Genomic DNA, 22,545 nt, shown 5'->3' with positions numbered 1-22,545 from the left:
TATCATATCACCCAGAGCCTGGCGTGCTCTGGTCCATGGGGTCACGAAGAGTCGGACACGACTGAACGACTAAACAACAACAACATCATATCACCCCTTCACCTCCTCTTCTCCAGGCTAAACATGCCCAGCTCCCTTAGCCGTTCCTCATAAGGCATCGTTTCCAGGCCTTTGACCATTTTGGTTGCCCTCCTCTGGACACGTTCCAGTTTGTCAGAATAAGGGCTGCTGATTCAGGACTTTAAATTGTGCTCTTATATCAAATTTCCTTTTCTGCGTGGTACCTTGGGTTAAGTACTTAATTCGTTCCGGAGGTCCGTTCTTAACCTGAAACTGTTCTTAACCTATGGTTAAAGCTCTGGTTTTCCCAGTAGTGATGTATGGAAGTGAAAGCTGGCCCATAAAGAAGGCTGATCGCCGAAGAATGGATGCTTTTGAATTCTGGTGCTGGAGGAGACTCTTGAGAGTCCCATGGACTGCAAGAAGATCAAACCTCTCCATTCTGAAGGAAATCAGCCCTGAGTGCTCACTGGAAGGACAGATCCTGAAGCTGAGGCTCCAAGACTTTGGCCTCCTTATGAGAAGGGAAGACTCCCTGGCAAAGACCCTGATGTTGGGGAAGATGGAGGGCGCAAGGAGAAGGGGACGACGGAGGACGAGATGGTGGGACAGTGTTCTCAAAGTTACCAGCATAAATTTGACCAAACTGGGAGAGGGAGTGGAAGACAGGAGGGCCTGGCGTGCTCTGGTCCAGGGGGTCACGAAGAGTCGGACATGACTAAACGACTAAACAGCAACAGCAGTTCTTAACCTGAAGCACCACTTTAGCTAATGGGGCCTCCTGCTGCCACTGCACCACCGGAGCACGATTTCTGTTCTCATCCTGAAGCAAAGTTCTTAACCCAAGGTAATATTTCTGGGTTAGCGGAGTCTGTAACCTGAAGCATATGTAACCCGAGGTACCACTGTACTGTAATCTTTTACTGTCGCTATGGCCATTGGCTAATGTGAATGAAGTTTTATCTTATCTTAACCCCCCTGGAAACGGATCGGAGTCGGGTACTCACTGGCGACCATCATCGTGGCCAAGGCGACGGACGAAATCCAGGACGTGGCACTTGACGGCTCGTCGAAATAGGCCATGAACTCCACAAAGAAGATGCCTAAAAGGCGAGTGACCCCAAAGACCAGGACGGACTGCATGAAACACGCCAGCGCGATCGCCCAGCCCCAGCCCCCATCTGGGGGCTCGGAATATACCTGGGGGCTCATGCCTTTTCAATACAGGAGCCCTGTGAAGTCACCGCCAGCACAGAGCAGCGTCCCTATGCGGCTGTTTTGCTCCTTGTGGGTTCTTCCCCAGAAGCGGCTGCATTCTGAGCAACAGAGGATATACACAAGTGTCAAACTTTCCCCACAAAAGTGGCTAATTTCCTACGGGATTAGCACAAATATTATAAAACGCAATCAAACCACCTGACCCCTCCTTGCCGCCTCTTCCAAGGCATGTCAACGTTGCGGAAGTTCCCTCTTTGTCGGGACCACCCGAAGATTGCCGCCTTTGATGTCCTGTCGTAAAATCTGGGGCCAAAGTCTGAGCGGAGGTGTGTCCCTGTGAACACCAGAAATGGCAGGAAGGCAACACAGAACAGAACCTCTCTCGCCCTGACCTAGCCACGCGACGGTCACCTCCAGACTGGATTATTGTAACTCACTCTACGTGGGGCTGCCCTTGAGACTGACCCAGAAACTCCAGCGGGTGCAGAATGCCGCGGCAAGACTCCTTACGGGGTCCTCGCTGCGGGATCACATTAACCCGGTGCTATACCAGTTGCACTGGCTCCCGGTGGAGTACAGGATCAGGTTTAAGGTGCTGGTTTTAACCTTTAAAGCCCTATACAGCCTAGGACCCTCGTACCTACGGGACCGCCTCTCCTGGTATGTCCCACGGAGGAATTTACGGTCTTCAAACAAAAACATCTTGGAGGTCCCAGGCCACAGAGAAGTTAGGCTGGCCTCAGCCAGAGCCAGGGCTTTTTCGGCTGTGGCCCCGATCTGGTGGAACAAGAGACTAGGGCCCTGAGGGACTTGACATCTTTCAGCAGGGCCTGCAAGACAGAGCTGTTCCACCAGGCCTTTGGCCAAGGCACAGCCTGACCCCCTCCTTTGGCAATCTTCACAGAACTCTAGCCCAGTGGTTGCTATCAATTTGATTTGAATTAATTTTATAATGAAATGATTTTAGAATGCTGTATTATTTTATTGTTGACAGGCGCCCTGAGCCCGGCTTCAGCTGGGAAGGGCGGGATATAAATAAAAATTATTATTATTATTATTATTATTATTATTATTATTAATCATACGATTGCAGAGATGGGAGCCCCCTAAGGGCCATTTAGTCCAACCCCCAGCAATGCAGGACCCAAGAAAAGCCCTGCAGGATTGTCTATCTAGCCCAACGTCCTGTTCTCACAACGGCTGGGGAGAGGCAAGCATGATTCTGTTGTAAATAAAAATATGCCCTTTTCCCTTATGGGGTATCCAAGAGCCCATATAGAGTCCTTACATGGGTTCCCTATTGGTAGGAGAAAATAACAGAGGCCAACCAGAGAATATTGAGAAGCAAAGCAGCTAGTAAGCTTGATCTTTATTGATCTGTTGCAACAGGGTGCTCCCCTCCCACGCAGGAGAGGAAGAGGACCCCCCAGAATTGCTGTGCCAGAGCTTATAAAGACTTTTGAAAATCCCATTCTCTAGATCAGGACCACCCCCAGAAACATTATGCATACATCACAGAAGGGGTGTAACCTAAGACCACCCCTCAGGTACATGCATACATCACAGGAATTTAAATGTTGTTTTTCTCCTCTCACCTCTACTATCTCCTGTCTGGCAACTTACTTGATTGGATTGCCTGGGGTGCCTGGCCATTCTTTTGTAGTGTTAAAATACTTATTTCCTGGGCCAGGTCACACCTTATTCAAACAGACATATCTTGTGAGGAAAGAGACAATGGGGAGGCTTTTCAGTTTAACTTTGCAGAGAAGGGATTTGGTCAGTTTAGGAATCAAAATGGTTCCAGGTTGGTCTTCCTGTGTTGATCTGTGTATGTGCAGTTATGAACATTACCATATATCTAATACCATAAAATTCCTATCACATTCCCCCCTCTGGGGCTAGAATTTTTCTTAAAAATTTTTGCCCCACAAATAATAACATCATACTATTGTAAATGGATGCCTTTGTGTAAATATATCATATAAAAATAACATATGCTGCATTTTGTTACTAAATTACTTGTGGCATTCTAGCTCTTGGGAGAAACATTTTCTCAATAGTGGCTATGCTTTACATTTAGCAGGAAGGTCCACTGCTGACTGAAAAATGCAGTTGGTGTTTTGTCCTTTGCCATTTTTGTGTGTTTCTCAGGTGTCAAGCTAGCTCTTCCTTGGTCTCACACCGGTATAGTGCTACAGCAACACATCCTGTTGAATCCCCTTGGGGCTTTCATTTAACCTTGTCGCCTGTCATTCACCCTAGCCGGCACAACTTGGACATCTCATGAGAGAGCTGTCTTTGCCTTGCCTTCCTATGGGATTTTATTATTGCAGGCTCTGGTCTTGCACTCATGGGAAGTTGCTCACTTGCACTTAAAGGACCAAAAAGCTGGTTGCAGCCTGGATACACTTGCCCAATTCAAACGGAGTCCAATTATAATTTATATATGCCCATGGACAAAACAAACTTGTTAAAAGAAAACCATTCTTAAAAGGGCACTTGTCCAAATAAGTGAATTTAACTCTATAAGGGATCATTCCTGCTAAACCAAAGCATATCTACCTTCATGTATCTTAGAAGCTTCTCCTTGGTAAAGTGAGTTTTAGCACATTTTTTTAAATGGGTAGGGAAGGTTGGCATAGTGCCAGGTGGAACTATGAAATGTAGTTATAAATTGATCTAAACATTTGACTACACAATAGCCTGGTCTATTAGAACGCATAAAATGTATGAGAATCCTCCACTGGGGTGTAAGGAATAAGACATTAAACATAAAAACAATTACACACAAAATCCCCCCCCCCTTTGTAGAAATCACACTGTCAGACACAACATTCCTACATAATAACACATAATACAAAACAAACTAATTAAATATCAGTTGCATATCTTGAGACAATTGTGATCTCAATCCTGGAGCACAGTCTTAAGGTTCAAAAGTGAAAAAATGTACATGCCATTCAACTCCTCCCCCCTTTGTCAGCAAAACTCCCCCCTCAGTCTATATCCTTTTAAAGAGATAGCTGTGGGCCTTTTGAAACTCTTGTGTCTGTTGTTGCAGGTCTTGTGATGGTGAAGAACTGAGTTGAGGGGTTGTTGCTGCTTTTTCATCATTGCACATCTGTAGAAGTGACATTCTGTAAGGGTGCAGGGTTTTTAGGGACTTAAAATACAGAGTTAGAAAAGGAAGGGGCAAAAGCCCCCCCCCCAATCTCCTTGAGTTATCTTAGCACGTTAAGCATTTTACTCATTTTAATATTATTATCACATTTTCATATAATTACTGTTATTATCTGCTAAGTTTGTTTGCTTTCATTCACTTAGTTTTTGTTGTTGTTTTTTCATATTATTAAATAAAAAATTACTCAATATGCATAGAAAGAGAACTGTAAAAAATACAACAAAGGTTAAAAATAAAAAAGAAAGCAAAAAAAATTAGATTACCAGTCAGATCTAAACAGACTTGACACAAAGACATCAGATTTAGAAAAGAATTATTAAACAATATAAAGATATTATCAAAACCACACAGATTACTACTGGACTAAAAAATGGGAAAACAATGGAAAAAGGCTTAAAATTCAGCATGTGCTATCTGATAAGTAGAACTTGATGAAAATGACTTTCAACATGTGATGGACATGTCCCAAAAGTAAAACACACACACACACACACACACACACACACACACAATGACCTATGAGGATCCAAAAACAAATAAATGCTAAGACACACTTTTTTGAAAAACAAACAAACCCTGAAGTAATCTGAAGTAACCTGTTTTGGCACTCAACAACCCAATGGAAAACTGATTAATAAATGAAAAACAGATTATTTGTAACCTAAAAAAGTGTCAAAGCCACAAACAAAGAGATGGAAGTCACTAATACAGCAGGGATTCAGACTTGTTTCACAACAGAAAAAAAGTGACTGTTTGGCTTTAAGGGAAGAAAGACATAAGAAATACAAATGCAATTACTTTTTATAGAGTATTTAAATCACTGTTTGCATTCCCTCATTATCATTTGTGCTGTGGGAGAAAAGGAAGGGACAAACACTTTGTTAGTGGGGTTCACATATCCTGTTAAAAGGGAAAATTATTTCATGTGAGAGGTCTGTCAGGAAATGCTGTTCCTAAAATGTATAGGCATACACACACACCAAAAGAAACAACAAAAAACTGTTATAAAATTTAAATTCCATTGGGGAGGCGAACTACTCAAGAGAGGAACTCACAGTAGGAGTGCTTTGATATTTACCTGTGAAAAGAATTTGGCATGTTAAGATTTGAAATTTGGCAACCTCTTGATTTTTGATGGTCCAGTACTTAACCCTTTTGTCTTAAGTAGCCCCTGGAGCAAAAGACACATTAAGGGTGATTTCCCTCAATGGTTCCAGGTTTTCTCTCCAAACCTCCTCTCCCCCCTCCTTCTTTCCTTCCTCTCTCTCTCTCTCTCTCTCTCTCTTTTTTAAAAGCTGATCTAGCCTCTGTGCATGTGCAGAGTTCATGTCTCAGCAAACCTTTTATACTATTGAAGATGTTGCATCTTTTGGCTAAATTACCATTTGAATACAGGAAGGGAAGGGTAAGGAGTAGATTTTAAAAACAGGGTTAGATTTTAAAACAAAAAAAGAGAAACTCAGCAATTCAAGTATTCACCAAAGCTAGCAATTGGAGCCCAAGCAAAACGACTGCTTCCTTTATGTACAGGAAAGGGCTAATACCCCTCTGGCCATTCGCAGAACAATGCCACGCCTTTATATATGGGGAAAAATGGCCAGAGAGTCAGAATTCATAAGATTTTTAACATTCTCAGTCATTTTCAGCCTTACCATTTGCAGACAAAATTTTTCCTGCCCTTTATTTACAGGATGGTGAAGGCTACTCAACTTTATACTATATTAATTTTTTATGTGCTTAAACTTTGAATAGACTTTTAAGTTTGATTTTTGTAAATAATAGACAAAATGATTAACACTGTAATCACTTAAATGCCTGACCTCACCAGTTCTGCTTCAAAACATCACGGCTTTCAACTCTAAATTTTTAAAAAACAAAGAGCAAAGTTGGGCTGAATTTCAACTCATCACATGCTTGCAGACACATGGCCCTCCACACAGCCACAAATTGGAAAAGTTGAAAGGGACCCTGGGGTCATCTAGTCCAACCCCAAAATACATGGCCCTCCACACAGCCACAAATTGGGAAACTTGAAAGGGACCCTGGGGTCATCTAGTCCAACCCCAAAATACAGGGTTCATAGCAAGATTTGTACTACCAAAGAGACACACACATACTTATGTACACAGACACAACTGTTTGAAGAGACCACAAGCCATGCTCCTATCATGTACCAAGGAAGAGGAAAATAAAAGTACCCAACTTTATACAGAACCCTTTTAGCAGATCTTGAGATAGTTTGAGTGAGTTTGCTTCCTTAGACTAAAAGAGTGCAAGTTCCTAGAAAAATGATCTTTAAAGTAAGATTGAAGTGAACATTTTCCTAAGATAGGAAGGGGGTCTCTTATAAAGCATAGTTAAAACAGCCATAGATTTGATTTAAAAGGAATACAGAAGTGAACAATTTTTCCTAAACTTGCAGAGGAATAGTAAGCCTAATCTATGCCCCCCCCCCTTGCAGTTTCCTTTAAAGGAAGCTTACTCGGGAGTAAATTTACCTGGCAAAGAAGTAAGAAGAAAAAAAAACCTGAAAGCGACAGAATGAAACAAGGGGGGGCATTTTCTAAGAAAAGAGGCCAGTCTTATAGAGACTGATATCAGGAGCCTTACAATTACTCTTCTGTCCAACCAAATCAAAGTTAAAACTGGACTCAGATATTTTTCTTAGAAGGAACACCATACTTTCATAGGAATATGCTTAATGAAATACACTGCATTTTAGCTTGAGAGAGCAATTGTGCTCAACTAGGCTTTTGCAGCAGAAGCATTAGGTTAACTTCACATTCCAAAATAGACTGGAACACAGGTGTACTCACAAACTCAAAAGTTACAACAAAACACCATTTAACCATTAGACTTAAAATCACCCTCCTCACTTAAACTAGAGGAAGGAGGTGGCGTAATCCTCCATTCAGAACACAAGTAGCACGTATACAGGATCTCTCTTTTAGAGCCTCTCTCAAATAACAAACATTTGCACACTTCATTCTCCATTTTGTCTTGTTTAAGATTGATAAGGCCCAAGATGGCTTTCTTAGATTTAAAATTTTGGAGCAAGCTTGCATTTTTATTTTAGATGGCACAATTAGGATAAGCAGCTGCTGGATGTTACCTAAGTACAATTTAAACACAGGAAAAACGTTTCTTAAACACAAATTGAAGGGGACTGTCAGAGTCCAGGCGGGAAGTAAGCACCAATTGGGCTTCTTTCACGCCAGGGGTCTGGGGACTATTTTCTTTTGTTTGAGGTGCACCCATTTTCAATTTTAAAGGGGTTTGGACCTGGGCAAAACTCCGAAGGGTCCAGAAAAGGGGAAAAGCCTGGGGATACCTGGACAATTCTCCGAGGGGAAAAACCTGGCGATAAAAAACCTGGGGATAAAAACCTGGGGATCCTGGGGATACGTGGACAAATCTCCGAGGGAAAAAAAAACTGGGGCTGGACAAATCTCCGAAAGGAAAAAAAAACCTGGGGCTGGACAAATCTCTCCGAAAGAAAAAAAACCTGGGGCTGGACAAATCTCCGAAGGGAAAAAAACCTGTGGCTGGACAAATCTCCGAAAGGAAAAAAACTTGGGGCTGGACAAATCTCCGAAAGGAAAAAAAACCTGGGGATACCTCACTTAATCTCTATTCTACAACCCACAGCAACCTCCCTGCCTCTTACAATCTAACTCAGAGTCCCTACTGAACGCTTGCACACTTGCAATGCCAGATTGAGACTCTGGAATATGAAAAGATGGAAAGGAATTCAGCGCCCTTGCGTTCTCTGTTCACAGGTCATCTCTAACAAAGATCGCCATGGCAGAGGTGCGGCTGCGCTGGGAATTATAGTTTCAGGGCAGAAGAAATTGCACAACCTTTCTGGGCAAAACTCCGAAGGAATAGGTTGGCATGTAGAATTAAGTGGAAGAAATCACACACAACCTTGTGCCTGGGCAAACTCCGAAGGGCTAGGGCTGGTGTTGAGAACAGAAAGAGGACAGAAAGGAGAAGGCAATTTTTTCAAGAGTTAAAGTGAGGAAAGAAAGTAAGGATTTGAGAAGTATAGGTTTGCTGTGGTTTGCAGAATCCCACCCTACTAGCCATTTTTCCTACTCATACTCACTTCGCAAGCGCTGTCCTGGTGATCTCGGGATCTCTTGACTGGTTGTTTAAGGCCGGCCTGATCAGGCATTGCTTCCTCTGGTTAGCCCCGCTGAACCTCCAGTTATTTCCAGACCCTGGGATCGATGGAGGACTGGTTATTCCTCCTGGCAAACTGCCTGGTGCGCGCTGGATAACCATTCCTTCCTCGCTTCCAGAATCCGGGTAACCAAAAGTCCCTTCGTGCGTGGTCGCCATCTGTTGTAAATAAAAATATGCCCTTTTCCCTTATGGGGTATCCAAGAGCCCATATAGAGTCCTTACATGGGTTCCCTATTGGTAGGAGAAAATAACAGAGGCCAACCAGAGAATATTGAGAAGCAAAGCAGCTAGTAAGCTTGATCTTTATTGATCTGTTGCAACAGGGTGCTCCCCTCCCACGCAGGAGAGGGAGAGGACCCCCCAGAATTGCTGTGCCAGAGCTTATAAAGACTTTTGAAAATCCCATTCTCTAGATCAGGACCACCCCCAGAAACATTATGCATACATCACAGAAGGGGTGTAACCTAAGACCACCCCTCAGGTACATGCATACATCACAGGAATTTAAATGTTGTTTTTCTCCTCTCACCTCTACTATCTCCTGTCTGGCAACTTACTTGATTGGATTGCCTGGGGTGCCTGGCCATTCTTTTGTAGTGTTAAAATACTTATTTCCTGGGCCAGGTCACACCTTATTCAAACAGACATATCTTGTGAGGAAAGAGACAATGGGGAGGCTTTTCAGTTTAACTTTGCAGAGAAGGGATTTGGTCAGTTTAGGAATCAAAATGGTTCCAGGTTGGTCTTCCTGTGTTGATCTGTGTATGTGCAGTTATGAACATTACCATATATCTAATACCATAAAATTCCTATCACAATTCGAACGCAGGAGCGCACCGCCTGCCTGCCGTTTGCAGCAGCTGGTGTTCAGAAGCGTCGCTGCCAATGAGGATGCCATAGAGACAACTCTTTCTCGCGACTTTAGACACTTGAGAGGGGTATGTTTTTAGGAATCATCTCCTCTCTATTCCTGTAAATTGTTTTAAACTGTTTCAAACATTACGTTTTGATGTTGTAGCCCAGCCACGGACCTTAGGGTAATAAAGAAATCATACGCCTTCTGCATTTATCAGAAATCAATATTTTAGTGTGATTTGTCCCCACAAAACACCCCATCACAGTTTCTTCCTATCTATTCAAAGGGCCTCTGCTGCACAATAACAAATGGATCTCTGTACTGGCTCACTGGGAAAACTTCAGAAACTCATCTAGACAGGTGAGCTCAGCTCCTCAGCAGCCCCTCTGCCTGAGGGATAATCCCTGGCATCCTGATACCTGAGTGCCAGACAGGTAGCCATTCCAGAAATAACAAACCCAGATGAAGACAAAAGGGTGGGATGAACTTGGCTGGGAAACAGGGAAATGTAAATATCTCTTTTGTTACACTTGATGGGTGTTTGGTGGAGGGCAAGGGGTGTTAGGATATTTCCGTTCCACCTTAAAAGGGAGCAGGATGTTTGTGAGTCACAGAGTCTGCGTATTTCCTGTTCACAGGAAGTTTATGTTGTGTCTTTGCTTTCGTTTCTCTCTCTGTGCCGGAGACACTGAAGCAGGCAGTCATGTTTTCTCTTTGTTCTGACCAACGCTGAATAAAGTTGCAAATATGCTCTCCTGAGTGCATCTTTCGCTGTGTGCATTATCTGCTGATAGAGTGTGCACGGCTCTGGAATGTGGCAAGCTATTTCTGGAGCTCGTGTCGCTAATTGCTGATACTGCGTGTCTACGGGAGATCGATGGACGTCCGGAGACGACATGGAGTCATGATGGACTTTGTCTCCCTGGCAGTATCCCAACAAGGGGAACCATGGGGCAGGGCCCGGGATGCTCAGATTCCTGCCGCCAGACCTCCGCTTTCATGATGTAACCGTGATATATGAGTGATGTAGTTTGGGGGGGGGGTGTAACATGGGGATTAGCAGCTAATAAAAGTTTGGGTTCTCTTTTGTTCGGGCTTCCATCTTGTTCCACCTGGTGGCAGGTGGGAGTCCTGTCGCGACAGTCTTCAATCAAGACCACGCCTACTGGCTGCTGTTTTGCTCTGGTATTCCTGGCCGGTGTCCTTGCTTTTTATCCAAGGGAGCCCTCAGATTCCTCCGTTAAGAGAGGCAATGGCAGGCAGTTTGGCATGCGCTGTTCAGGGTCCCTCTCTGCCTCCTTTCCCCACCCCATAGATCTCACCAAGCCCCCTTTCCCCACATTTCCATTTACAGCATATCCCTGTGGGGATCTTTGCAACCACTTATCCGCAAAGGACGGAAAGCTGTGCCAGATTTTGAGCAAATTTCTCACATCCTGCCTTCCCCCAGACCAGGGGTCTACAACCTTTAAGACAAAAAGAGCCACTTGGACCCGTTTCCGAAGGGAAAAAAAACTGGGAGCCACAAAACTCGTCATTATAAAAATAACTTTTTTGTCACTTTTTTATTATTTCTTTGTTTGACCCCTCAGAATTACTCCTCCTCATAGAAATAAACATTAAATTAACAAGTTACCTTTTTGTGTGTGTGTGCTCTTCACTCCCCTTCAAAACAGTGACCAGCATACATGCCCCCTTTCAATGTAGCGGGCGGGCGGGCGGGAAGGTGACGTCGGAATGGTGTGTGACTAACGCACGCACCGCCCCCATGCGACGTCACAGCCAGTACAGCGCCGGCCACAGTGGGGAGTGTCGGGGCGCACAATGCGCCTCCTCCCCTCGCTAGTATCCACCCCGGAGCCGTGGCAAAGGTGTAAAAGAGCCACATGCGGCTCCGGAGCCGCGGGTTGCAGACCCCTGCCCCAGACCAAAGGGACGGTTTGACACACAAAATGGAGGCTTTGCTTGTCTTGAGGTACTGCAAAAGGCTCCCTGTGGGGAGAGGGCCTTCCGGGGGCTCCTTTTTCCTTGCCCAGGGAGTGCCAAGAGGTCCAAAGGCACCCCCTCTCCTCTTTGCAAGTGCGATCGGCTAACCTGTCTCCCCCTCACGCTCTGTCTTGTTGGGGCAGGCCCCTTAATTCGAAGGCCTGGGGGTCTGGGGGTCCCGTGAGGGTCTCTGCCTTGGTCTGCGATGGCCGGGAGCAGGTGAAGTAGTCCGGCAAGGTGAGAAGGGTGGCGCTGCCCGCCAGGAGGAATGCTCCGGCCGTGAGGAAGGAGGCGGTGTAATTCCCCGTGATGTCTCTCAGCCAGCCTGGAACGTAAAAGGTGATCTTAGCTTTTGAGCTTATTGGCATCGCTCTCCAGTAAAAGATCGTAGGAAGAGCCCTGCTGCAGCTGGGTCCAGGCAGCTGTTCTTACAGTGGAAAACCCAGCAAGCAGAATTCGGACACAAGAGCCACTCTCCCCTCATGGGTTTTTTTGCACGTGGCTTGGGAGAAAAGCAATGACAAACCTAGGCAGCATCTTAAAAAGCAGAGACGTCACCTTGCCAACAAAGGTCCGTATAGTTAAAGCTCTGGTTTTCCCAGTAGTGATGTATGGAAGTGAGAGCTGGACCATAAAGAAGGCTGATGGCCGAAGAATGGATGCTTTTGAATTCTGGTGCTGGAGGAGACTCTTGAGAGTCCCATGGACTGCAAGAAGATCAAACCTCTCCATTCTGAAGGAAATCAGCCCTGAGTGCTCACTGGAAGGACAGATCCTGAAGCTGAGGCTCCAAGACTTTGGCCACCTCATGAGAAGAGAAGACTCCCTGGAAAAGACCCTGATGCTGGGAAAGATGGAGGGCGCAAGGAGAAGGGGACGACGGAGGACAAGATGGTTGGACAGTGTTCTCAAAGGGACCAGCATGAGTTTGACCAAACTGCGGGAGGCAGTGGAAGACAGGAGTGCCTGGCGTGCTCTGGTCCAGGGGGCCACGAAGAGGTGGACACGACTAAACGACTCAACAACAACAATTCGGAAGCATTGCTGCCTCGAACTGTGGAGATTACCCACCCTGGCTAGGAGCCACTGATAGCCCTCTCCACTACAAATCTGACTTCTTTTAAAGTCACCTAGATTGGTGGCTGTCACTGCCTCATGTGGGAATTGTTGTTGTTATTATTATTTAATACCTATGGGACCGCCTTTCCTAGTATGCCCCATGGAGGACCTTAAGGTCCACAAATGACAACACCTTGGAGGTCCCAGGTTGCAAGGTGGTTAGATTGGTCTCAGCCAGGGCCAGGGCCTTTTCAGTACTGGCCCCGACTTGGTGGAATGCTCTGTCACAAGAGACCAGGGCCCTGCGGGACTTGCCATCTTTTCACAGGGCCTGCAAGACAGAGCTGTTCTTCCTGGCCTTTGGTTTGGACTCAGTCTGACCCTTATGTTTCCCTCCCCTTATTGTTTTGATCTATGGGCTACTTTTAAAATGAGGCTGCACTTTAAATTGCATTTTAAGCTGTATTTTAAATTGTTCCACCCGGGGAGGGTGCATTTGTGTATGAATAGGGTGAGCCTGTGACCTGGATTCAGGAACTAGAGTATTAACTACCACAAAATAATGGACAGGCTACCCAGGCAATGCAATCAGTGACCATTATTAGGTATCCTGGCGGACAGGATTTCTGCTGTAGACTGATCCTTCTGTGATGTATGTATGATGTTTGGGGGATGGTCTTGGGCTACAGGGTGGGCATTTTCAAGAGTCTATATAACAGCTTGTGCACCATTGTTCAGGGTTCCTCCTCTTTCCTGCGTGTGGTGCGGGAGACCCTGCTGCAAAAGTTTAATAAAGATCAGGCTTACTAGCCACTTTGCTTCTCAATGTTCTCTGCTTGGCCTCTGTTATTTTCTCCTACTGATAGGGAACCCGCTTAAGGACTCTTGGTTACACCATGAGGGAAAAGGAGCAGGGTTTTCTTATAACATGGGTGACACTCTCCATCCTCTGAATTGTTTCGATTGCCCTTCTCCGAACCTTTCCCGCCTCTTTTCGGTACCCTTTTTGAGGCGAGGCAACCAGAACCGCCCGCCAAAGAGCCCTCGGAAGCCTGGGAGCAAGGGGAATAAACCGGAGCCCTTTACCTGACAGAGGGGTCCCCACCAGAGCCCCCACGCTCTCCAACATGTGCATGAGGCCGATACCCCCCAGCACCGAGTCGGCACCCACGATTTCCGCCAGGCTGGCGAACTGGAGAGGGACGAGGGCGCCGGCGAAGAACCCGTAGCAGAGGCCGAGGGACACCAGGGCGGCGAAGCCGTGCCCCAGGGGCACCAGAGCGAGCGAGACCCCCGTGAGGACAGTCCAGAGGGTCAGGTGGTGGACGAGACGGCAGGAGACGGCGGCATCTGCCAGCCAGCCTGCCCAAATCCGGCCAAACATGTCCGCCACTGCGGCGGCCGCCATGATGAAGGCGGCTTGGTATTCGTCGCAGCCCTCTTCCCTTGCGTGGGCCACCAGGTGGGCATAGGGGACGAAGTAGCCGGCGTCAACCAGGACAAAGGCCAAGACGTAGCGCAGGAAGCCTCCGTGGCGGAGTAGCTCCAGGGCGAAGAGGGAAGCCAATGTCTGCCGCCATTTTGAATCCTGGGCCTGGACGTCCGGCTGTCGGTCTCCCTCCCCGGTCAAGGGCCTCAGAAGCGAGGCGGACACCACCAGGTTGAGGGACATGGCCGAGACCACCAGCAGCGCCCCTCGCCAGCCGTACGAGTCCGCCAGGAGCTGGAAGAGCGGGGAGAAGACCAGCGAGGAGACGCCGGCGCCCGAGACCGCCAGCCCCATGGCCAGAGCCCGGCGCTTCTGGAAATAATCGGAGACAGCGGCTGTGGAAGGGGTGAACACCAAGGCCCAGCCGAACCCTGTGGTTGAAGGGGGGGGGGGAGAAAAGCAGGCGGTGAGATCAGGCAGTGGATCGCAGAATCGCAGGCTTGGAAAGGGGGCTCCTGGAGGTCATCTAGTCTGACCCCGGCTCGGCACTGCCGGTGCAGTAACTAACTGCTCTCTGGGCTGCCAGACATTGGCGAGGATTGAATCAGGTGCCTTCTGCTCCATCTCTGAGCTACAGCCAAACCCCCTGGAAATAAAGCAAGCTTGTAGTCCTCATGGATCCAGATAAATGGCTGTGTTAGATAGGGACAGGGATGGGGAACCCGCAACCAGTCTCCGGGGGTCGTTGTTGGATTCTGACAGCTAACGTTAAATAAGTTGGAGTTCTTGTTATTAAATATACCAAGCAAAAAGCACACCAAGAACTCAGGCCAATATAAATTTCGGTAGTGGGAGATTACAAACACAAACAGAGATTACAAGATTATATCCAGTTATGGATCAGAAACCAGTAAATTCATGAATTTACTGGTTTCTGTTCCATAGTTGGATATACATATCCTTATGAGTTTTGAGTTTGTAATCTCTGCTTGAGTTTGTAATCTCTATTTGAGTCTGTAATCCTTGTCAGAATACATACTTTTGAATGCATTAGTTTTTGTTACAATTGACTATTGATTTGCCAGTAGGGACCACTCCCACTGCTGAAACTTATATTAGCCTAGGTTCTTGGTGTGCTTTTTTCTTGGACTGACAGATGGCAGACCCAGCAGCCAGCATGCCTTGTGGTCGTATTAGCAGCATGAGGGACTGGGATGGGTTCTCATACCATGAGAAGGCTTTTTTTTTGGGGGGGGGGGTGGACTGTCCCTTTCCAATTCTTCATGTGGGATGTGAAACACAAGAGCAGTCAAGTACAACATTCCTAGAGTGAATATGTTTACACATGGGAGGAATGTTTGTCCAGCCAGCAGGTAAACTTCCTGTTTCCTTCTGGGCTGGGACAGACTTCATGTGACTAGAGGTGGGTGTGGCCTCACCTGTGCAGGTAACAACAAAAGCACACGGCAGGGCAGCCATCTCTCTCTCTTTGACTACATGTGTCGAAGAAGCAACATCTGCTTAGCCAAAGATGCCCTCAAGAGAGGACAAAGGGACTGTCTTCTTATGAGATAGTTTCTAAGTATATGTTAGTTTTCTTAGCTAAGTCTGCCTTCTGGGATCCTATTGTGAACAGAATGATGTGTGAGTAAACCTTTTTTTATACTTTTGTAGAAGACTGTGTCATGTCTTATCTTAAGGGGAAAATACCAGAACAGTTATTATAGAGGCTTTAGTGAGCCTGAGCAAATGCATCCGCTGCAAGTTTAAAAAGGGGAATGTTACTCTGCTAAATTGTGGAACTTGTTAACACAAGTTGCAAAAGCATATAACCAAACAAGATATCCTATCTCCACTCCTGAAAAATATATCCTCTCTTGAACATTCCCACACTTCAGTTCTTCCTCTCCTCTTGCTTAGGGGATGGATGAGGGACCATTTTCCCATAGGCCTAGCACACCAATGTGAATGTGTGTTCAAACTAACCTACGCTTGTGGGCATCCTTCTGTCTCAATAAACATCATCATCATCATCATTATTAATACCCTGCCCATCTGGCTAGGTTTCCCCAGCCACTCTGGGCGGCTCCCAACAGTATATTAAAAACACGATAAAACGTCAAACATTAAAAACTGCCCTAAACAGGGCTGTCTTCAGATGTCTTCTAAAAGTCAGCTAGTTGTTTATTTCCTTGACATCTGATGGGAGGGCGTTCCACAGGGCAGGCGCCACCACCGAGAAGGCCCTCTGCCTGGTTCCCTGTAACTTCGCTTCTCAAAGTGAGGGAACTGCCAGAAGGCCCTCGGAGCTGGACCTCAGTGTCCGGGCAGAATGATGGGGGTGGAGACGCTCCTTCAGATATACTGGGCCTTTGAGGCCATTTAGGGCTTTCAAGGTCAGCACCAACACTTTGAATTGTGCTTGGAAACGTCCTGGCAGCCAATGTAGGTCTTTCAGGACTGGTGTTATGTGGTCTCGGCGGCCGCTCCCAGTCACCAGTCTAGCTGCCGCAATGGAGTGCACCTTCCAGGGTGAAGCCAAAGTGCTGTGCTGGCCTTCTGGCGGTTCCCTCATTGTGAGAAGCAAAGCTACAGGGAACCAGGCAGAGGGCCTTCTCGGTAGTGGCACCCGCCCTGTGGAACGCCCTCCCATCAAATGTCAGAAAGCAGTGAGGCAACCGCCAGAAGGCCCTCGGCGCTGGACCTCAGCATCCGGGCAGAACGATGGGGGTGGAGACACTCCTTCAGGTATACTGGGCCTAGGTATACTACTGTACAAAGGTGAGCATTTTCATCCATTGTCCTAACCACCTTTCACCCTGGCCCTGCCCATGTGGCTCTTGAAAGGCTGTCCATTTGAGAATGTGGCCCTCAAACTGGAAAAAAATCCTGCCCCCCGCCTGGCTTAGAAGAAGGCGCACCTGAGATGAGGCCGATGCTCAGGTAAAGGTGAGAGATCTTGACGGAAAACGAAGCCAGCAGCAAACCTAGGCTAGCGAGGAGGCCTCCGGCCATCACCACTGGGCGTGCCCCGTACCGGGCACTGAGGGCGCTCCCCATCGGACCTGTAGGGGGCAGCACACGCATAAGCGGCAAGGTTCTCTTGCAGTCGGCAGGAGTTGAGCTTGCTTGATCAATGAAAAGGAGCTGAGCTGCTGGATCAATGCAAACGTTCAGCTCCCTCTGTCGCAGGTTACACAATCCCATGTGATTATTGTATGCTAATTAACGTAAGCTGTGCTTTGCAAGAGCTGAGCTACCACAGCTCCTAAAAAGCAATCGGTGCCCCAGATAATAATAATAATAATAATAATAATAATAATAATTTATTATTTATACCCCGCCCATCTGGCTGGGCCTCCCCAGCCACTCTGGGTGGATTTCAACAAAATAATAAAATACAGTAATGCATCAAACATTAAAAGCTTCCCTAAACAGGGCTGCCTTCAGATGTCTTCTAAAAGTCTGGTAGTTGTTTTTCTCTTTGACATCTGTTGGGAGGGCGTTCCACAGGGAGGGCGCCACCACCGAGAAGGCCCTCTGCCTGGTTCCCTATAACTTAGATTCTCGCAGCAAGGGAACTGCCAGAAGGCCCTCGGCGCTGGACCTCAGTGTCCGGGCAGAACGATGGAGGTTAATTAACATACTTTAATTGACAGTAAGAACTGTTGGACAGTGGAACAGAGGTGGGGGACTCTTCCTCCCTGCGATGCAGGAATCACAATTAGATCATACATGACAGATGGACACCCAACCTCTGCTTAAAAACCTCCAGGTCCGCTCCACTGTCAAGCTGTTCTTACCCTCCGAAAGCTCTTCCTAATGTTTAGTCGGAACATCCTTGCAATTTGAATCCATGGCTTCAGATCCTACCCTCCGGAGCAGGAGAAAACAAGCTTGCTCCCTCTTCCATTTGACATCCCTTGAAATACTTGAGGATGCTCTCATATCTCCTCCATAGCTGTCAAGCGCCCCTTATTTGGCAGGACAGTCCCTTATCCCAGCGCCGTGTCCCACTGCTGTCCCTTATGGATGATGTCCCTTAAATTTCCCGGGATTCAAAGGAAGCAGCTCCTCTCCCTCCCTCCCTGCCGGCCAGGGAGGAGGGAGGCTCCAGCTGTGTTGCTTGGCTGCGTTGCTCACCCAATAAGGAGTCTGAGAACGACTGGGGGGTGGAGCTTGCATGCCTTGTGCCAATCAAATTGGCTGCGTTGCCTGGGGACTCGCCTTTGCTCAGCGCTTCCCAGCAGAGAGGGGACGGTGGTTTCCCTTGCTGCATCCCCTTTGCTGGGTTGCTGCGCTGTGGGAACCACCGCTGGAGGCTTCGTTTGGCTGCTGGTTGACTAAAACCCCTTATTTTGGCTGCTGATCCCTTATTTTCGAGGCTGCTGGCCCCTTGTTTTCAAATCTGTAAGTTGACAGCTATGATCTCCTCTCGCTCTCCTCTTTTCCAGGCTAAACATACCCAGCTCCTTCAACCATTCCTCATAAGGCATGGTTTCCAGGCCCTCGTTCATCTGGGCCACTTTCCTCCGTGTACATTCCAGCTTGTCGATATCCTTTCTCAAATTGTGGCACCCAGAACTGGACACCATCTTCCAGGTGTGATCTGACCAAGGCAGAACAGAGCAGGGCTATGACTTCCCTTGATCAGGATACTAGAGTTCTGTTGATGCAGCCTAGAATTGGGTTACCAGACATAGCCTTGACTAGGGTTACCAGTCAGAGAGCCAGTGTGGTGTAGTGGTTAAGAGCGGTAGTCTTGTAATCTGGGGAACCGGGTTCGCTTCCCTGCTCCTCCACCTGCAGCTGCTGGGTGACCTTGGGCCAGTCACACTTCTCTGAAGTCTCTCAGCCCCACTCACCTCACAGAGTGTTTGTTGTGGGGGAGGAAGGGAAAGGAGAATGTGAGCCGCTTTGAGACTCCTTAAAGGGAGTGAAAGGTGGGATATCAAATCCAAACTCCTCCTCCTCTTCTTCTTCTTCTTCTTCTTCTTCTTCTTCTTCTTCTTCTTCCATCTTTCCCAGCATCAGGGTCTTTTCCAGGGAGTCTTCTCTTCTCATGAGGAGGCCAAAGTCTTGGAGCCTCAGCTTCAGGATCTGTCCTTCCAGTGAGCACTCAGGGCTGATTTCCTTCAGAATGGAGAGGTTGGATCTTCTTGCAGTCCATGGGACTCTCGAGAGTCTCCTCCAGCACCAGAATTCAAAAGCATCCATTCTTCGGCGATCAGCCTTCTTGATGGTCCAGCTCTCACTTCCATACTTCACTACTGGGAAAACCAGAGCCTTAAGGACCTTTGTCAGCAAGGTGATGTCTCTGCGTTTTAGGATGCTTTCTAGGTTTGTCATTGCTTTTTTGTCTTGTGCGCAACATGTCATATGGGAACTTCTGGAGAGGAAAAATGGCGGGCGCCACGGCAGCAAGCAGCTCCTGAAGCCAGCCAGAGCCAACTGTGCTACCAGGCTGGCTCCGGGCCGCTGCCGCCACTGCTGAAGGGGAACCGGGGACGTCCAGCGCTACAGACCTCCTGTCCCCTTCTCCCTTTGTTTTGACTGATTAGGGGAGGCTAGGGAGTTGAGAATGGGACGCGGGTGGCGCTGTGGGTTAAACCACAGAGCCTAGGGCTTGCCGATCAGAAGGTCGGTGGTTCGAATACCCGCAATGACGGGGTGAGCTCCCGTTGCTCGGTTCCTGCTCATGCCAACCTGGCAGTTCGAAAGCACGTCAAAGTGCAAGTAGATAAATAGGTACCGCTCCGACGAGCAGGTAAACAGCGTTTCCATGCGCTGCTAGTGGCTTAGTCATGCTGGCCACATGACCCGGAAGCTGTACGCCGGCTCCCTCGGCCCGTAAAGTGAGATGAATGCCACAACCCCAGAGTCGTCCGCGACTGGACCTAACGGTCAGGGGTCCCTTTACCTTTAGCTAGGGAATTGAGGGTAGCCGGCCATGGCCCAGTTTTTTTAAAAACTCTGCGCATTTATGTTTCACAGGGTGCAAAAGAAGGGCTTTGCACCTTGCCTGGCAGAGAAACCGTGTGCCATGCGCCCCTCCTGGGCAACACCCGTCCGCCCACAACTCCCGAGCCTCCCCCAATCTGTCAAAACAAAGGGGAAAGGGGGCAGATCGGGGAAGGATTGGGAGTAGAGGGCGGCCGGCCGTTGCCCAGTTTTTTAAAAAAAACCTCTGCGCATTTATGTTTCACAGGGTGCAAAGGAAGGCCCTTGCACCTTTATACAATATGCACATGTAGAATCATAGAATCATAGAGCTGGAAGAGACCACAAGGGCCATCGAGTCCAACCCCCTGCCAAGCAGGAAACACCATCAGAGCACTCCTGACATATGGTTGTCAAGCCTCTGCTTCAAGACCTCCAAAGAAGGAGACTCCACCACACTCCTTGGCAGCAAATTCCACTGTCAAACAGCTCTTACTGTCAGGAAGTTCTTCCTAATGTTTAGGTGGAATCTTCTTTCTTGGAGTTTGGATCCATTGCTCCGTGTCCGCTTCTCTGGAGCAGCAGAAAACAACCTTTCTCCCTCCTCTATGTGACATCCTTTTATAGATTTGAACATGGCTATCCTATCACCCCTTAACCTCCTCTTCTCCAGGCTAAACATGCCCAGCTCCCTTAGCCGTTCCTCATAAGGCATCGTTTCCAGGCCTTTGACCATTTTGGTTGCCCTCCTCTGGACACGTTCCAGTTTGTCAGTGTCCTTCTTGAACTGTGGTGCCCAGAACTGGACACAGTACTCCAGGTGAGGTCTGACCAGAGCAGAATACAGTGGCACTATATGTGCTTGGGCCCAGGGCCTTTTGCCTCACCATCCCCACCACTGACTCCCTGTTGCTACTCAGCTTAAAAAGAAAAAAGAAAATAAGTGTCCTTGGTTTCATTGAAAAAAATCTGGTAACCATAGCCTAGAATAGCGTTAGCTTTTTTTGCTGCTGCATCACACTGCGGACTCATGTTCAGATTGTGGTCTGCTGAGACCCCTAAAAAAAAATTTACGGGCTCTCTGGTGCTATGGCGCTGAGCCACGACCCCTTCCCAATGGGCGCCGGAGCCCATAAACACCTTTAACAGGTTCCCCATCCCTGGTACATAAAGAGCCGTTTCCTCGCCACACAGCATAGGCAGATGTATCCAAATTACTGTCAAAATCTGTTGATTATCTGGAAAGTATAAGTGAAGGCCAAATAACGCTAGAAGGTTTTAAAAGAGCACTGTGAAAACGTGAGAGATATTGTTAAAAGGAAATGGAGGAAAAAAGACTTAAATAATGACAATATAAAGAAAAGGAAATGCGTAAATTAATAAAGACTACGAAAGATTTACGGAAAAGCTGAAGGAAGTCCAAAAAGAAAGACTTGGAAAAAATCTGAATGTGAAAATAATGTATGTTTTGTTTTGTTGTAAATTAATAAAAACTATTTATAAAAAAAATATATTACTGTTTAACCTTTAACTGGCTGTGCATCGAAAGCAACGTTGGAAATAACCCAGCTGCTTTCTGATTCCTCCCTGCCACTATGACTGGGGTTATAAGAGCGGAGAGGATTCGGCCGTCCCAGAGCCGGCACTCAAATCTCCACGCTGGAGAAGACCCTCAAACCTGGAACGCCCCTTACTCGCAAACTGCAGGACGGCGACGCCAAGAGACAGCGCCCAGGAGACTGTGCTGGTGGATTCCTTGAAGTGAGCCACAAACTCGACGAAGAAGACCCCGAAGGAGCGGATCACCCCAAAGACCAGGGCCGTTTGCACAAAACCTGCCAGGACTACCATCCATCCCCAGCTGCTGTCAGGATGCGTGCGAGGGGCCATGAAGTCCTCTTCCTTCGCAGAGGTGAGGGGTCTTTGAAAAGAAACGAGAGAATAGAGAGAGAGAGAGAATTAAATTGGTGGCGAGTTACTGGGCATAAGAACAGTGCCGGATTTATGTGTAAGCTAAACCAGCTATAGCTTAGGGCGTCGCTCTCTTGGGGACCCCCAAAAAAAATTAAAGGGGAAAAAAACCTGGATGTACATTTCCAAAAGATAAGATGAGAAATAAATGAAATAAAACCTACATACAGCAACAGTGTTTTGTGTTGTGTAGTCTCCTATGATGTAAGTCATGGGCCCCGCCTGCTAGCCTGCTCCCTAAAATATCACGGGTTTGCTCCTTTCTATATATAGGGTGCCTACATTCTGCATGTGCAAATGGCTTTAGATACTTATTAGGTCCATAAATTACCATATAGCATATAGGTAAAGGTAAAGGGACCCCTGACCATTAGGTCCAGTCGTGGCCGACTCTGGGGTTGCAGCGCTCATCTCGCTTTATTGGCCGAGGGAGCCGGCGTACTGCTTCCGGGTCATGTGGCCAGCAGGACTAAGCCGCTTCTGGCGAACCAGAGCAGCGCACGGGAATGCCGATTACCTTCCCATCGGAGCAGCACCTATTGATCTACTTGCACTGGTGCGCTTTTGAACTGCTAGGCTGGCAGGAGCAGGGACCGAGCAACAGGAGATCACCCCATCGCGGGGATTCGAACCACCGACCTGATCGTCAAGCCTTAG

The 22,545-nt window shown here is 47.5% G+C and overlaps 3 protein-coding genes across 4 annotated transcripts in view; all 3 read right to left on the bottom strand.

Annotated features, from left to right (window-relative positions):
* The window catches only part of LOC310663011 (monocarboxylate transporter 13-like), a 129,191-nt gene that overhangs the window by 12,854 nt on the left and 93,792 nt on the right, over nucleotides 1–22,545 (bottom strand). The window contains exon 1 of one of the 2 annotated variants that reach the window (XM_083410520.1): nucleotides 1,068–1,481. The exons of the other annotated variant lie outside the window; for it this stretch is intronic. Within the exon in view, the coding sequence (XP_083266646.1) occupies nucleotides 1,068–1,272 (205 nt within the window). The 5' untranslated portion in view covers nucleotides 1,273–1,481. Of the gene's footprint in view, nucleotides 1–1,067; nucleotides 1,482–22,545 lie in introns of those variants that run through there. 2 annotated transcript variants of the gene reach the window in all.
* The window catches only part of LOC310663001 (monocarboxylate transporter 13-like), a 72,956-nt gene that overhangs the window by 28,204 nt on the left and 22,207 nt on the right, over nucleotides 1–22,545 (bottom strand). The window lies entirely within an intron of this gene.
* Nucleotides 11,609–21,823, bottom strand: LOC310662652 (monocarboxylate transporter 13-like; the record flags this gene model as incomplete). The annotated part of the gene is made up of 4 exons (XM_083409596.1): nucleotides 21,612–21,823; nucleotides 16,899–17,042; nucleotides 13,635–14,408; nucleotides 11,609–11,916 (listed from the first exon to the last, which is right to left on the bottom strand). Exons 1-4 carry the CDS (start codon nucleotides 21,805–21,807, stop codon nucleotides 11,609–11,611), a joined length of 1,422 nt encoding a protein of 473 aa, XP_083265722.1. The 5' UTR covers nucleotides 21,808–21,823.

This window comes from Podarcis tiliguerta (assembly GCF_965153285.1).
Source record: "Podarcis tiliguerta genome assembly, chromosome: 13".
NCBI lineage: Eukaryota > Metazoa > Chordata > Lepidosauria > Squamata > Lacertidae > Podarcis > Podarcis tiliguerta.
This window is presented reverse-complemented; position numbering and strand designations above follow the sequence as displayed.